Consider the following 15,160-nt stretch of genomic DNA (forward strand, 5'->3'; position numbering starts at 1 on the left):
GCATCATTACCTCTGGTGTCCCCCAAGGGGTGGTATCCTTGGCCCCCTCCTATTTCTCATCCACATGCAGCTCCTTGGCGACATCATCCGAAAACACAGCATCAGTTTCAACATGTAAGCTGATGACACCCAGCTCTACCTCACCACCACTTCTCTCGACCCCTCCACGGTCTCTAAATTGTCAGACTGCTTGTCTGACATCCAGTGCTGGATAAGCAAAAATTTTCTCCAATTAAATATTGGGAAGACCGAAGCCATTGTTTTCAGTCTCTGCCACAAACTCCGTTCCCTAGCCACTGACTCCATCCCTCTCCCTAACATCTGTCTGAGGCTGAACCACACTGTTCACCTTGGTGTCATATATGACCCTGAAATGAGCTACCGACCACATATCCGCGGCATAACTAAGACCGCCTATTTCCACCTCCGTAACATCGCCCGTCTCCGCCCCTGCCTCAGCTCATCCGCTGCTGAAACCTTCATCCATGCCTTTGTTACCTCTAGACTTGACTATTCCAATGCACTCCTGGCTGGTCTCTCACATTCCACCCTACTTAAACTCGACTGCACGTGTCCTAACTCACACCAAGTCCCGCTCACTCATCACCCCTGTGCTCACTGACCTACAATGGCTCCCAGTTAAGCAACGCCTCAATTTCAAAATTCTCATCCTTGTTTTCAAATCCCTCTATGGCCTTGCCCCTCCCTATCTCTCCAATCTCCTCCAGCCCCACAACTCCCTGAGCTATCTGCACTCCTCTAATTCTGCCCTCTTGAGCATCCCTGATTATAATCGCTTAACCATTGGCGGCCGTGCCTTCTGTTGCTAAGGCCCTGAGCTCTGGAATTCCCTGCCTAAACCTCTCCGCCTCGCTACCTCTCTTTCCTCCTTTAAGACGCTCCTTAAAACCTACATCTTTGACCAAGCTTTTGATCATCTGCCCTAATTTCTCCTTATGTGGCTCGGTGTCAAATTTTTTGTCTTATAATATTCCTGTGAAGCACCTTGGGACGTTTTACTACGTTAAAGGCGTTATATTAGTACTTGCTGTTGTTGTTGTTGAGTTTTCCCAGACAGCGAATGTTGGCATTCTATTCATGAATGGGAGGCATCGCAACCGAGCCTGATTCTGACATCACTCAACGTCTACACATGGGCACTTTCCAGCAGGAGTTACTGGATATCAACCGGTCGCAGTAACGTTGGCTGATTTTCCCTCTCGCTAGCCCAAGGACGCTGAGTCCAATTGCAGGGCACTTACTGCCACACGAGCCAAGATCAGCACAAAACAAGAGGCAAACCTGGGGCCGTCTGTTCCGTTTGACTAAGCTACACATTGTATTTTTCATCTGACCCATTGGGGAGCTTTGCTAATCTAATCGAATTTTAAATGTCTTCCCAGTGCCTTACAACTTTTTGGTTACTCACTCTTAGCCGATGCCTGTTTGAATGCAATCTGGAGAGGAAAGAGCCAGTAGATTAGGTATGGTTCATATGTCCCATCATAAACGTATAGTACGTTGAGTGTTTTGCTGGCCTCCAAAATCATCTGCTCATCAGTGGCAAATGGCTGCATGCAGGGTGTCTTCTCAAATTTCTGTTTGGATGGAAAAGGTCGCAATGATCCACTGAGGAAAATATCGCACTTAAGATTGCTTTTCAGCGGCTTGTGTATAAGACAGTTTCTATTTGTTATAATGTATGACCAAATCCTAATTAATGTCAGGCATTTTAAGGTCCATGAGTTCAACAGGTATCAGTAATGTATGCAAAAAACAGAGAGTGAGGCTGCCGATTAGTGCCCAACACCTACTGGGGGAGCGCTGCACTGTCGGAGGTGCCGTCTTTCGGATGAGACATTAAACCGAGGCCCCGTCTGACCTCTCAGGTGGACGTAAAAGATCCCACGGCCACTATTTCGAAGAAGAGCAGGAGAGTTCTCCTCGGTCCCCTGGCCAATATTTATCCCTCAACTAACATCACTAAAACAGATGATCTTGTCATTACATAAGAACTAGGAGCAGGAGTAGGCCATACGGCCCCTCGAGCCTGCTCCGCCATTCAATAAGATCATGGCTGATCATCGACCTCAACTCCACTTTCCCGCCCAATCTCCATATCCCTCGATTCCCCTAGAGTCCAAAAATCTATTTATCTCAGCCTTGAATATACTCAAAGGCTCAGCATGCACAGCCCTTTGGGGTAGAGAATTCCAAAGATTCACAACCCTCCTCATCTCAGTCTTAAATGGCTGATCCCTTATCCTGAGACTATGTCCCCTAGTTCTAGACACTCCAGCCAGGGGAAACAACCTCTCAGCATCTACCCTGTCAATCCCCTTCAGAGTCTTGTATGTTTCAATGTGATCACCTCTCATTCTTCTAAACTCCAGAGAGTATAGGCCCATTCTACACAATCACTCATTGTAGGACAGCCCTCTCACCCCAGGAATCAATCTAGTGAACCTTCGTTGCACCGCCTCCAAGGCAAGTATATCCTTCCTTAGATAAGGAGACCAAAACTACGCACAGTACTTCAGGTGTGGTCTCGCCAAGGCCCTGTACAATTGTAGCAAGACTCTTGCAATAAAGGCCAACATGCCATTTGCCTTCCTTATTGCTTGCTGTACCTGCATGCTAGCTTTTTGTATTTCTTGCACGAGGACACCCTCATCTCTCTGAACACCAACATTTGAAAATTTCTCACCATTTAAAAAATATTCTGTTTTTCTATTCTTCCTACCAAAGTGATTAACCTCACATTTCCCTACATTATACTCCATCTGCCACCTTGCTGCCCACTCACTTAGTCTATCTATATCCCTTTGCAGACTCTTTGTGTGCTCCTCACAGCTTACTGTCCCACCTAGCTTTGTATCATCAGCAAAATTGGATACATTACACTCGGTCCCTTCATCTAGGTCATTATCACATTGCTGTTTGTGGGAGCTTGCTGTGCGCAAATTGGCTGCCGTGTTTCCCACATTACAACAGTGACTACACTTCAAAAGTACTTCATTGGCTGTAAAGCGCTTTGGGACGTCCGGTGGTCATGAAAGGCGCTGTATAAATGCAAGTCTTTCTTTCTTTCTAACAGTGAGCACATTTGCGGCATGGAGCAATGCCCACTAGGAGCTGGTTTGTGCCTGATCCAACTCTTTCCATTTAGGACCCTTGTATCTGTTCTAGCGAGGAGACTTTCATCCCAGTCTGGTAAAGGAAATCAAAACAATTAAGAATTAAAAAGAAAATATACAAATCTCACCTCAACTACAGCATTTTCTACCAGTCCTGAAACAGGTGACCGTGTTGCACTTCTCAGTTTCAGTTCAGCCACTCTGCGTTCAACTACCCGCCCAAACTGCTCCCTGATAGTTTTCTCAACACTTTGGAGAGAAGAAGAAACATTTGCAAGTACAGCCGTCAATCAGCAAAATCAACATAAAAACATGAGAAACGACAGAATGTAAAAAGCTATTCAGTCCACTGATCCTCTGACCCTTAATCTTTGTTTCAGTCCCCCTCGGCTATGTGTAGTCACAAGATAATTACAGATTAATCTGTTTGAAATAAAATTGTCGACACCTCTTAAAATAGCTGACAAATGAATGTTTTATGAACACATTAAGCTAAAGTTAATATCACACACAGTAATTTTTGGGCCATATAACCTAAATATTGAATCATCAACTTAAAATGTTAAGATGGGGTGACAAGTAAATGCTTCTTACTCTACTGAGGCAGTGGTCTGGTTCTGTTTATCCATTTGCAGCAGCTTATCCAACCAGGTGAAGCTCCTCAGTGTCATTGGAAGCAACTTCCCGCTCAACCGTTCACAAATGACAGGCATCTGTTCACGATCTGATCTGAGGATGGCACAGACAGAGTCTGCAAGTACCTCACTCTGCATGCAGCTCAGCGGTGGAGGATTCAGCTTGGGCTCCAGGTTGTCCCCGTCTGTAAAACTATTTAAGTCATTATACCGAAGAGAAACAATTCCTCACAAGAGTATAATGTTACCACAATGTAAAATTAAACGCTTAAAATATATATATAAGGTATATATTTAAGCAAGTGAGAACAAAATCAGTTCGGAAAGCACACTGTAGTTGAAATATTAATGATCATACACTTGGTTTCCAATGTGCTGTGGAATAAGTTACCACTGGAGAGGGAATGGATTGAAGGATATGATGAGAAGGTGGGTAGCTGAGTTTGAGATCATTTGAAAAGGGACAGCCTTGTTGCGCCAACTAGCTTTTCCTGTTCTTAAAAAAATTCTTATCTTTTCACGATGGATGACTTTTGTATACTGTAACATTTGAAATGTGTGTATTATTGTGTGGGGGATCCTCAATTTTCTTTTCCCCTACTCTTTGTATCCTGTCACCCAAATACATCATCAACCAAGATAGGATGAAGAATATTTGCTCCCAGACCTCTGTCAGTGATATTCAAAATAAATGCTAAAAGTCTAGAAGGTGCATAAGTGAGCTGTTTCTGCAGAAACATCACCCCAAGGGGCAGTGAGTTAAAGCACCAGTTCACCATACCATTTTCCGACCAAGACATGGGCTGACTTCCACCCATTGAGAGCCAAGGGGCAGAAAATAGATAGGATATCAGTGAACCAGTTGGGTTTTTACCACAATCTGGCAACTTTCATGATTACGTTCTGGTGCTAGCCCAAAAATGAGCAGATTTATTGATTTCAATTTCACAACATGCCATGGTGAAAGTTGAACTCATGACCTTTGGGTTGCCAGTACGGGACCATAGCCTCTAGGTTACAGTACCCTATTAAGACGGGGCCAAGGATAGGCAGCCAAACCGGTACACTGTGTGATGTGAGCTTGTGCCCCCTGACTCACTGAACGGGAATGAGAACAAGTGGAACCACCCATGTGGACGAGACAAAAGCAAACACTGGAAAGTTTTAATCTGATCCACTCTCTTGCGCCTCCTCGAAGTCCAATCCCATGGGAGCACCAAAAGAGCTCAGAGAACAAGTCACTTCCTTTCCATATTGGTTGGGGGAATAATATCTTCAGGCACCCATCATTTATGATTAAACCAAAAGTTATGGCTATAAGCTACTGCTACAGTTTGTTTAATACCGTTTGATTTTGACTGGAATGTAGATCCTCGCCGCATTGTCAGGTGCAGGTCTTTACTCTCCACTGACTTTGGGCGTCTCCTGGCCAACTCTGCCCATGAGGACTGCCACGTGATTGAACGTTGTGCCAAATCATGGTCAGGATCCTGCGAGAATGAATAAATAAATAGGAGCTGTGAAAATTGTGACAACTGTAAACCACTGTACCCTCAAGCTAAAAGGGATAATTCAATGCAATGCAGAATCTTCTCACCTCAGTGCAGAATTTTGAACTGGTTTGTTGTTCTTTTCTATTGAAGCCTATATAAAATATTTATATATTTTGGGCTAGAAATTCGGAGCATTTGTGCCCCTTGTTTGCTGTTCAAACAAATACATTTCTTAATTTGGAATGGTAAGTTAGAATATCAGCCACTACGTCTTAAAATTTACCTGCAAGGTAAAATGCATGCTCAGATCCCTCAAACTCAGGGAAGTGTTAGACTGAGATTTATGAGAAAGATTACAATTTAATTTAATATATGGAGTTAGGCTTATTTTTCTGGTTGAGATCTGTCAGAATAGGTTTGATTTTTAAACCAAAATGAATTAGACTTGATAGAACTGATTTTCAGCAGTAAGTTATGTGTGTGTGCTGGAGGAATGTTTATTAATGTTACACTTTAATGAGGGGGGGGGGGGGTCTTCCACCCAAATCATTAAAGTTACCTTTTGATTAAAAAAAGATGCTGCAGATACTAATTGCTCATCACAGCTGAGTTCTGGGAAGAATAGGCTCAATCTCCATAAATGGGATGCCTGTATATCTCATACAACAATGGATTGTGCTCTGATACACACAAGGGGATACCGGGACCATGCTGTTCACATAATGTGGCTGTAATAGTATACCTCTTTCAGGTACTTTATTTTTAAAAATTATACGTTTTGATACAGTGCGTGATTGTTGCTGGTACTTTTGGAATGTAGAGGCTACAGATGGAGCTATTCCAAGCTTTAGGTTTTCAAACTGGGGTCTGCAGATCCCAAAGGATCCAAATTACTGTCCATCTGAGACCAGGCATAGTGGGGGTAAAACTGGGCATGGACGGTGACACAGAAACAGACAGTATTGCATTGTCGCCGGTTATATGCTCCGCCTGATACTCAGTTCCACTGACTTCAGTAGAACTGACTATCAGGCATGTCGTATAAAAGAAGAAAGAAGAAAGTCTTGCATTTATATAGCACCTTTCACAACCACCGGATGTCCTAAAACGCTTTACAGCAAATGAAGTACTTTTTTTTTTAAGTGTAGTCACTGTTGTAATGTAGGAAACGCTGCAGCCAAGTTGCGCACAGCAAGCTCCCACAAACAACAATGTCATAGAGTCATAGGCCTAGAAATTCAGTATCACCACGTTTGGGGCGTTATAGTTGAGCGGGCGCGAAATTTAGCGCCCGGCGCAAATTATCGCCACCTTCAGCTAAATTGACCTGCTTCGCCCCAAGAGGTGCTTGGAGCGCTAAAGCAGGCGCTACACGACTGTCCTAAGGCGCTAAGCCGGAGAAGCGAGGCGCTACCACCGAGGGCGGGCGCAGCGTAGGTGCGGCCAGTTAGCGATTGCAGGCAGACACGCTGGCGCCAGTCAGCACTTAAAGGGGAGGGTCGATCTTGGATTCCAGCCACACCCTGCACATTGGAGCCCTGATTCTCGGCCTGGACAGACCTGCTGCCACATTCTAATGCCTAGGACCATGGAGAGGGCCAGGGAGCGAGCGCAGCGGTTCACTGAGGTGGCCCTGCAGGTTCTGGTTGGCGCAGTGGAGCACAGGTGATCTATCCTGTTTCCGGACAGTGGCAGGAGGCCGCTGCCCACTGACTACCGCAAAGCTTGGAGGGAGGTGGCTCACAGAGTGACCTCCAGCAGCATGGTACCTAGGACCCCTGTGCAATGCAGGAAGAAGTTCAACGACCTCACTCGGGTCGTCAAGGTGAGTACCCTTTTCAGTATCCTCTTCATCCCTGCATGTGCACCTCACTTTATGGCCAAAGGGTCCTGAAAGCCCCAATGCCCAGCCCTCATCCAACACCTATGGGCATTTCATGAAACTCACACGCACATTCACCACTTTGCACACTGTAAGGGCTATTCGACCATGGGAGGCAGTGCAGCCAAGATCAGGGCTTCACACTGTAAGGGCTATTCCACCATGGGAGGCAGTGCAGCCAAGATCAGGGCTTCACACTGTACTCAGAGCCCGTCCTTTCTCTTGCAGGCCAAGCTGGCCCATAATAGGAGGCAGCAGCAACGGACCGGGGGGAGGCCGGCCTCACCTTAAAGACCTCAGCGATCTGGAGCAGCGAGTCCAGCGCATTATGGCAGGCCGGATGATTGGCCCCATCGCCACTGGAGATGCCGACCCCGTTCTGGACAGCAATGGTAAGGTCATCACCTTTTGACCTCTCTCCTTCCACTTGTGCCTCACACCAGCATCCTTTGCCACTATCGAACCAATACAGTGCATTGCAGCACTCATGCCTCCCTTGCTGCCGCCCTGTCCTCACGCTAAAGCAACTCTTGTACCTCCCTGCTTTCAGATGGTGACTCGCCAGGTGAGGAGGCGGGCCCTCAAGCTGCCACTGCGAGTGACTCTGAAGGCAATGAGGAAGAGGAAGCCGGACCATCAGTGCCACCCTCAGCCGAGGCAGCCCATGGCCATAATGGGGACACGTCTTCCCTGGAGGGGAGCAGGGGGAAGGGTCTGAGGAGGGTGAAGCTCCGGGGCTGGCCAGCGGGCTGCAGCAACGCGGGGGGGTTAGGGAAGCTCAGCGGCCTTCTCCCCGGAGGGAGAGTATGGCCTCCAGTCCTGCTACAGTGAGCGCAGAAGAGGTGCGGCTCCTCGCTGATATGGGCGCCCAGGCGGAGCAGAGGCACACTGAGCTCATGGCTGCAGTGGCAAGGATGCCCAAATGCATTGAGTCACTGGCAAGGAGTGTCCAGGACTTCGGGGCAGCACAGGCAAGGAGTCTGCAGGACTTCGGTGCAGCACTGGCAAGGAGTCTGCAGGACTTTGGTGCAGCACAGGCAGCACAGGCGGCTTCCAAGCAAGTGCTTAGTGGTGCAATGCAGTCAGTGGCTGGTCTGATGCAGACACAGATTGAGGCCACACGAGCACTGACTGCTGCCACCCTCGCTGCATCGGGCACGAATCGCCGGGGCCCTCGCCGCGCCGCAGAAGGCCAGCAGTCTGTGCTTCAGCAGATTGCTCCGCATGCTGCAGTGCTGCCCCGTGGGAGTGCCAGTATGTCGTCCGACCAGGGAGTGCCTGTCCTCTGTCAGGATGGCAGCATTCCTGCTGCCAACACTGTCACTCCTCCACTGCAGCTGCCACCACCCGTAGGACAGACTGCTGCCGCCCATGCAGAGTTGGAGCAGTCAGCAGCCGGGCCCTCCAGGCCCAGAGCTGGTCCAGGCCGTCCCCCAAGGGCATCTACCGACTCAGTTTCTGACATTCAGCAGCCTTCCCCCAGACTTGCTGCAGCCACTGGAGTCCCATTGCGGAGGAGCTGCAGGGTGGGAAGGGGCCAATCTTGCAAGCGAAGCAGATCACCCTCGAAGGGCAAAAAGTAGGAGGTGTGGCAAAATGCTGTTAATTTTTTTAGTGAAGGCCGAGGATGGTGGTCATTTTTTGTTAACTCTTTTGTTCATTGTCTCCAGGTTGTGAGAGCCAGTTATGTGTCTGACTGCTTTTTTGGGGGTTTCTCTGTATTACTTTGTCATGCGGGAAGGGCACACAGTTTCTTAAATAAAGAATTGTCTTTATTCAGATTGTGCATGTTTGCTCTTTGAACTATTTGTTGCGTTGACTGGCTCAGGGTTTGCGGAACCATTCCATTCATGTTCTTTCAATGGCACAAGCCATTCCCTCAGAGGGGGCCTAGAACCGACTTGCAATAAGCCGCTGATGGACGGCCCTTGCACTTTGTGCCTCCCTCCCGTCTTGGTGCTGGTGCTCCTCCTCCACCTCCTCCTCCTCCTCTGCTGGTGCTCCAATGTCTGCTGGCAGTGGCTGAGTCCTGAGGATTGCCAGGTTATGCAGCATGCAGCACACTACAACGAAATGGGAGACTCGTTCAGGCGAGTACTGAAGGGCTCCCCCGGAATGGTCCAGACAGCGGAACCTTTGCTTTAGCACGCCGATTGTGTGCTCAATGATGTTCCTGGTCGCTTGCTGGCTGTCATTGTATCGTTTTTAAGCAGGGGTGCTGGGCGCACGGAGTGGGGTCATCAGCCAGGTGCACAGAGGATAGCCCTTGTCCCCGAGAAGCCAGCCTCCTGGGTGAGCCGGGGCTTCGAAAAGGTCTGCCACAGAAGTCTGGCACAGGATGAAGGCGTCGTAGCTGCTGCCTGGAAAGCGGGCATTGACAGCTAGTATCAGCTGTTTGTGGTCACACACCAACTGCACGTTCAACGAATGGAACCCCTTCCGGTTGCGGTAATCCTCGGCATTCTCTTGAGGCGCCCGCAAAGCCACATGCGTGCAGTCAATGGCACCCTGGACCATGGGGAAGCCCGCTATTCTTGCAAATCCCATTGCGCGCTCTTGCTGCTTGTCCAGGGTCATGGGGAAGGAAATGTACTGACGTCTCCTTTTGAAGAGGACATTCATGACTTGGCGGATGCAGCAATGCACCGCGAACTAGGAGACATTGGCAATGTCCCCAGTAGCGGATTGGAAGGAGCCGGTGGCATAGAAGTTGAGAGCCACTGTCACCTTCACTGCCACTGACAGAGACGTCCTGCTCCTCAGCTGAGGCTGCAGATCTGGCTGAAGCAGGTGGCAGAGCTCAGTGACCACCTCCCTGCTGAATCGAAGCCTCCGAATACACTGCTCCTCAGACATGTTGAGGTAGGAGAACTGCTGGCGGAATACCCTGGGAGGATAAGGTCTCCTGTGCCGACGCCTGTTGGCCCTCCTCCGTCTGGCCATGATTGGCACTCTCTCTTGGCGTCTCTTAGCCCTCTCAATGCAATGGAGAAACCCAACGTTTCCACCCATTGCAGCCCCCATAATATGTGGCCACTCAAGGCTATGGCACTGAAAAATCAATCCAACTGCAAAGTTCTGGGCCGAAGCCAGAAGTACCTGTGCGAGCGCTGACTCAATGCAGAAAGCTCTCTCCCTTTGTCTCTCTGCAAATCTCTCTCTCTCTCACAGAAGGAGTGATCCAAAAATGGCTACCACTAAGAAGCCAGGAAGAGCCCCCTTTAAATAGCACCCCCCCCAGCCCCACAGCGACTGGGAACCGTTCCAGTCAACCAGTCGCTGGGAGCGCCAGGCGGAAAGGAGGGGGGCGCCACTGAATTTCCGGTTTGGGGCGCCCCAAGGGCGTTGCACCATGAAATGACATCAGGATCTGCGCGCGCAGCTGAGCAGGCATTGCGGTTTTGCGCCGCCGCTAAATGTCCGCTCAATGTCGCGAGAGGCGCAGGTCTCGCCACGCCCAGGCGCTAGCCGCTTCATGCCCCACTTATCGCCCTCTTAAGGCGCTAACGGCTGGCGCTAACAACTGAATTTCTCCCCCATAGAGTTATACAGCACAGAAAGAGGCCCTTCGGCCCATCGTGTCCACGCCGGCCATCAAGTCCTGTCTATTCTAATCCCATTTTCCAGCACTTGGTCCGTAGCCTTGTATGCTATGGCATTTCAAGTGCTCATCTAAATGCTTCTTGAATGTTGTGAGGGTTCCTGCCTCTACCACCATTTCAGGCAGTGAGTTCCAGATTCTAACCACCCTCTGGGTGAAAACGTTTTTCCTCAAATCCCCTCTAAACCTCCTGCCCCTTACCTTGAAACTATGCCCCTTGGTTACTGACCCCTCTACTAAGGGGAAAAGTTCCTTTCTATCTACCCTATCTATGCCCCTCATAATTTTGTACACCTCAATCAGGACCCCCTCAGCCTTCTCTGCTCTAAGGAAAACAACCCCAGCCTGTCCAGTCTCTCTTCATAGCTGAAGCGCTCCAGCCCAGGTAACATCCTGGTGAATCTCCTCTGCACCCTCTCCAATGCAATCACATCCTTCCTATAGTGTGGCAACCAGAACTGCACACAGTATCCCAGCTGTGGCCTAACTAGCGTTTTGTACAGCTCCATCATAACCTCCCTGCTCTTATATTCTATGCCTCGGCTAATGAAGGCAAGTATCCCATATGCCTTTTTAACCACCTTATCTACCTATCCTGCTGCCTTCAGGGATCTATGTACATGCACACCAAGGTCCCTCTGATCCTCTGTCCTTCCTAGGGTCCTACCATTCATTGTGTATTCCCTTGCCTTGTTAGTCTTCCCAAAATGCATCACCTCACACTTTTTAGGGTTAAATTCCATTTGCCACTGTTCTGCCCATCTAACCAACCCGTCTATATCGTCCTGTAGCCTGAGGCTTCCCTCCTCGCTATTTACCACTCCACCAATTTTCGTGTCATCTGCGAACTTACTGATCATACCTCCTACATTCATACCTAAATCATTAATGTACACTACAAACAGCAAAGGACCCAGCACCGATCCCTGCGGTACACCACTGGACACAGGCTTCCAGTCACAAAAACAACCTTCGGCCATCACCCTCTGCCTCCTGCCACTAAGCCAATTTTGGATCCAATGTGCCAAATTGCCCTGGATTCCATGGGCTCTTACCTTCTTGACCAGTCTCCCATGTGGGACTTTGTCAAAAGCCTTACTGAAGTCCATATAGACTACACCAACTGCACGACCCTCATCCGCACACCTAGTCACCCCCTCGATGTGATCATGACCGGATAATCTGTTTTTAGTGATGTTGATTGAGGGATAAATATTGGCCCTAGGACACCGGGGGAATAACTCCCCTGCTCTTCTTCGATGTCAATGGTAAAGAATATTGGCTGGAGGGTAAAACAGGCTGTCGATTTGCTCTCGCCCATTTTGCGTTACCACCTGACGAATTGATATCCCGGTGAGTATTGGCAGGCTATTTCTCCCCTGGAGGCATCACACCTGAGCCTGCTCCTGTCCTAATCTGACCTCCACCCACATGCATAGTTCACTGGATCAAGTGTGGGAACCCTGGCAGGTTCTTTTTCCCCCTCTCGGATCTAGCATGGGGCGCCATGGTTCAGCACCACGCAGGGTGGTGCGTTTGCACACCGAGATATTCATCCATCTGACTCGAACAGAATGATATCGGGTTTTATTTTCCTACATGTCACAGGGGAATTGCATCCCTATATTACAAGTACACAGTAGGAGTCGTTTTCCAATTACGTGTTGGCAGTGGGGAAGCTTCTGATATTTGCTGGTGTCAAAAAAACACTGAAACCCTCATACTCCTCTACCTAAGAATAGTGGCATTGGTAAGTCTACAGAATATGTCCTTCTCTCTTTTCTTTCACTTATGTTTCTCTGTCACATTCCCCTTCATTTATATTTTTTGAATTCGCTCTTCTCCTTCACTGGTGCTTCTCTCTGTTTAGGCTGAGTTTTCCGGGTTGGTAGCGGACGAGATCAGTGGCGGGTCGGGTAGGAAAGTTGTTATTTTTGACAGCAGGTCAGGAACCCGCTGTCATCTCGCTGCGCCTTTCCCCCAGGCGCGTCTGTCATCGCGGAGCTGACCCGACTGGCAGCGGCGGGGGACCCAATTGAGATAATTATCAGATAGTTTACAGGCACTTAAGAGCCTTTTCTCACTTACTTTTTAAATTTCCCTGTGTGGTAAACCACTGTTTGTATTCCTGTTTGTCCTGTTTGTATTCCACTGTGTACATGCCTGGACATGCCTCGGCTGACTCCTCCCACAGGTCCTAGTATAAAGGTGACTGCTCCCCAGCCCTTGTATCCTGGACCGGTCGACCACTCGAGGCAGACCTCCATTCTGTTGTTAATAAAAGCCTTTAGTTACTCTTCTAACTCTCAGGGCTAGATTTTCAGTTGCTTGCGCCAGCAGTTAGCGCCTTAAGAGAAGTGATTTTCGGGCGCTATTCGTGTAGCGCCCGGGCGCAGCGCAGTTTGCGCCCCGCCCCAAATTAAGTTGCCCATTAGCGCCGGCGCAAAGTTTAGCGGCCGCCCGGATGCGCGCGCAGAAAATGACGTCACATCCTCGTGCAACGCCCTTTGGCCGCCCCGAATCCAAACTTCAGTCGGGCCGCCCCATTGTACGGCTGGCGTCCAGAGCGTTTGTAAAATGGAACGCAACACACCCTGGGGAGCGCAAATTAAAGGGCACTCCTCCTGCACTATAAACGGCAGTCTGCATGTGTTGTGTGGAAGGATCCAGTGTGTTGTTGTGAACGGTGTATTTATCTCCTCCTCCTCCTCCTCCTCCTCCTCCACCCTTCCCCTTTAAGAGCTCACTGGCACCAGAGTGTCTGCCATGCGCTGCGCCCGAGCTCGGGCGCTGCGCTCTGCACCGCCGGCTTAGCGCCTAAAGATAGTAGTGGTACGCCTCTTTTAGCGCTCCACCAACCTCTTAGGGCGAAGCCACTGAATTTCCGGCAACGGGGCGCTACTTTGGGGCGGGCGCTAACTTCGGGCGGGCGCTAAGGTTAGCACCCCAAAACTGTCTATACTGAAAATCTAGCCCTCAGTCTTTTATGAGTAATTGATAGTGCATCAATTTTATTAACAACATTTTTATAATGGAGAAGATCCTCACACCAGCATGCCTGGACTTAGATCATCGGGAGGCGGACTCATCCACCAAGTTTACTCACTGGCTTAAGTGTTTCGAAAAATTCCTGACCGCCTCCGAAGCAATCAAATCGGACGAGGACAAACTGGATGTCCTGACCTCCAAAGTGAACCACCGAGTGTACTCGGTCATCCAAGACGCGACCTCGTACGCGGATGCTATCAAGCTCCTCAAGGACCAGTACACGCGCCCAGTGAACGAAGTGTACGCCAGGCACCTCCTGGGGAGTCGTAAACAACAACCTGGGGAATCGACCGTGGAATACCTTCAGGCACTGTCTGTGCTTGGCCGGGCCTGTGGTTGTAAGGATGTAAAGGCCGCCGTGTACACAGAGGAACTTATCCGGGACGCTTTTGTAGCGGGCCACAGATCCAATTACACACGACAGCGACTGTTGGAGCAGAGTAACCTCGACCTCAACAAGGCCTCTGAACTCGCACTATCGTTGGATGCAGCCTACCAGGGCATGGATGCCTACTCCTCTGCACCGTGGACGCCGCGGGGAATGACAGCCTGGGACACGGTAGGACCGCCTCATAGCGCCGTGCCACCCCAGCCACACCCCAACAACGGCCCAACTACCGCAGCAGTGTCCCAAGGCCAGACAGCAGTGCCCCAAGGCCAGAAATGCTACTTCTGTGGCCAGGCAAAACACCCCAGAGCGCGCTGCCTGGCGAAAAACGCGATCTGCTCGGGCTGCGGGAAGAAGGGACACTACGCTAGCGTCTGCAGGGCCAAAGCCACCCTGAACCCCAGCGTGTGGGCCATGCGGGCCGCCATTTTGGACCTCCCCGGCCGTGTGCGAATCACCGGTACAGCAGCCATTTTGGACGCCTCCAGCCACATGGGGATCATGGACGCCGCCATCTTGGACGACAGCCGGGACGCAGCAGGCCCCCGACACCGCCTCATCTGATACCCGCAGCGACACACCGACCCCTACGCTGGCATCCGTTACACTGGACCAAGCGAGACCGCACCAACTGGCCAGTTCCACAATGGACATTAAGGTAAATGGTCACGATACAATCTGCCTTTTTGACTCTGGGAGCACGGAGAGCTTCATCCACCCCGACACGGTGCGGCGTTGCTCTCTCCCAGTCCTGCCTGCGCAACAGCGGATTTCTATGGCCTCCGAGTCCCAGTCGGCGGACATCGGCGGCTACTGCGTGGTGACACTCGTAGTAGACGGGACCGTGTACGATCATTTTAAACTTCTGGTCCTGCCTGACCTCTGCGCTGCCGTCCTGCTGGGGTTAGATTTTCAGTGCCACCTTAAAAGTGTTACGATGGCGTACGGTGGACCCCTACCCCCACTCACAGTCCGC

At 50.0% G+C, this 15,160-nt stretch overlaps 1 protein-coding gene across 4 annotated transcripts in view; it reads right to left on the reverse strand.

Annotated features, from left to right (window-relative positions):
- Window positions 1-15,160, reverse strand: part of LOC147102299 (uncharacterized) — a 146,089-nt gene that overhangs the window by 101,243 nt on the left and 29,686 nt on the right. For all 4 annotated transcript variants that reach the window (XR_015073248.1, XM_085964702.1, XM_085964701.1 and 1 more), the window contains exons 5-8: window positions 5,118-5,262; window positions 3,732-3,957; window positions 3,266-3,386; window positions 1,430-1,598 (exon numbers count right to left, since the gene is read on the reverse strand). Coding sequence is in view for 3 of the 4 variants with exons in the window: in XM_085964702.1 (XP_085820828.1) it covers window positions 1,430-1,598; window positions 3,266-3,386; window positions 3,732-3,957; window positions 5,118-5,262 (661 nt within the window). In the remaining variant the exon portion in view is untranslated. The remainder of the gene's footprint in view (window positions 1-1,429; window positions 1,599-3,265; window positions 3,387-3,731; window positions 3,958-5,117; window positions 5,263-15,160) is intronic.

Source organism: Somniosus microcephalus, chromosome 22 (assembly GCF_052327205.1).
Source record: "Somniosus microcephalus isolate GS21.2 chromosome 22, FLI_Smic_1.0, whole genome shotgun sequence".
NCBI lineage: Eukaryota > Metazoa > Chordata > Chondrichthyes > Squaliformes > Somniosidae > Somniosus > Somniosus microcephalus.